The 1,148-nt window shown below is 37.3% G+C and overlaps 1 protein-coding gene across 2 annotated transcripts in view; it reads right to left on the bottom strand.

Moving 5' to 3' along the window:
• The window catches only part of LOC113568153 (myosin-7-like), a 13,576-nt gene extending 12,428 nt beyond the window's left edge, over positions 1 to 1,148 (bottom strand). Inside the window, exons 1-3 of one of the 2 annotated variants that reach the window (XM_035530602.2) lie at positions 964 to 1,147; positions 696 to 736; positions 380 to 587 (exon numbers count right to left, since the gene is read on the bottom strand). In XM_035530602.2, the coding sequence (XP_035386495.1) occupies positions 380 to 580 (201 nt within the window). In that variant the 5' untranslated portion in view covers positions 581 to 587; positions 696 to 736; positions 964 to 1,147. Of the gene's footprint in view, positions 1 to 379; positions 588 to 695; positions 737 to 963 lie in introns of both variants that reach the window. The other variant, XM_081696153.1, reaches the window with a different exon arrangement.

Consider the following 1,148-nt stretch of genomic DNA (forward strand, 5'->3'; position numbering starts at 1 on the left):
TTTGCTCTCTCAGGCTCCCGGCCACAGATGCTCTGGCATCATCAGAAACCAAAATTACAATCTCCTGATGATGACTGTTAAACTGTTCAGATTATTTCCAATTTAACTCTCACCTATATATACATAGGAGTCAGTTTTCTTTTGTAAAATAATTAATGCTTTGATTAAAACAATTTATACTCCTTTAGGAGTTATAAAATTAAAATTAATTTTATGTAGTGTTATTTTATGTATTGTTTTTACTTAATGTAGCAGGAAAAAACAAAGCAAGTATATAAATACTTTAAATTACATGTCTGTTTTCATTAGTGAGTGTTTGTGGAGCTCAGGTCAATATCACTGAATTCAGATATCAGTAAAGTGCATATAATTTTCTTACCGCTCCCTTAGAGGTTTCACAAGTGACTTTGTCCCCATCACGACTGATTACTGAAGCCTTGACATACTCCTCCTCTGGGTCAGGGACAAAGCATTCTTTCTTCATGTCAAAGGGGCGGGTCTGTGCTTCCAGACGCTCCTTGTCTGACTTTCTTAGATAGGGGGCAGCTGCCCCAAACTCCGCCATTTGAGCATCACCCATGTTTTCCCTTGTTTAAGAACAATTATTATTGGATATAAATGTTAGATTTTCATTCTGTGTAAGTAATGGTAAGTCTTACAAATCAATAGTATTATTAACATTTGAGCTTTCTCACCTCTGCTGTTGCACCTCTCCAGAAATTGGTGGTGTATTGATCTATAAGCAGACAAACAAAAAAATATGAATAATTTGGTTTTATGCGTCTGTCACAGCCCTCACATCATTGTTAGTTTTAGTCTAAAGCATAAAAGATAATTAAATCTCTCATTTACTCTACCTGTAAAGTACTCCTACTTTGGTAAATCTAATGCAGCAGTTCCCCACCCCCTAACCCACAATGTCAGTCCTCTTGAGACTTAACGAGACTGAGACTGACAACTCACCGTGAGGTAACAATTGAAAACCAGTCTTGGGTTACTCGTTCCTCTCTCCCTTTTATAATGTAAGGGGTTCTCTAAATATGGTTGCTGACGGCATATGATGCATTGTAGCGTCTCAGTTTGGTGACAGTACTGATGACATTGTTGGGAGTCGGTTTCCTTTGTTCATGTAGTTTATATCAGCAAGG

This window comes from Electrophorus electricus, chromosome 14 (genome assembly GCF_041902795.1).
Source record: "Electrophorus electricus isolate QZ-2024a chromosome 14, ASM4190279v1, whole genome shotgun sequence".
In the NCBI taxonomy this organism is placed as follows: Eukaryota; Metazoa; Chordata; class Actinopteri; order Gymnotiformes; family Gymnotidae; genus Electrophorus; species Electrophorus electricus.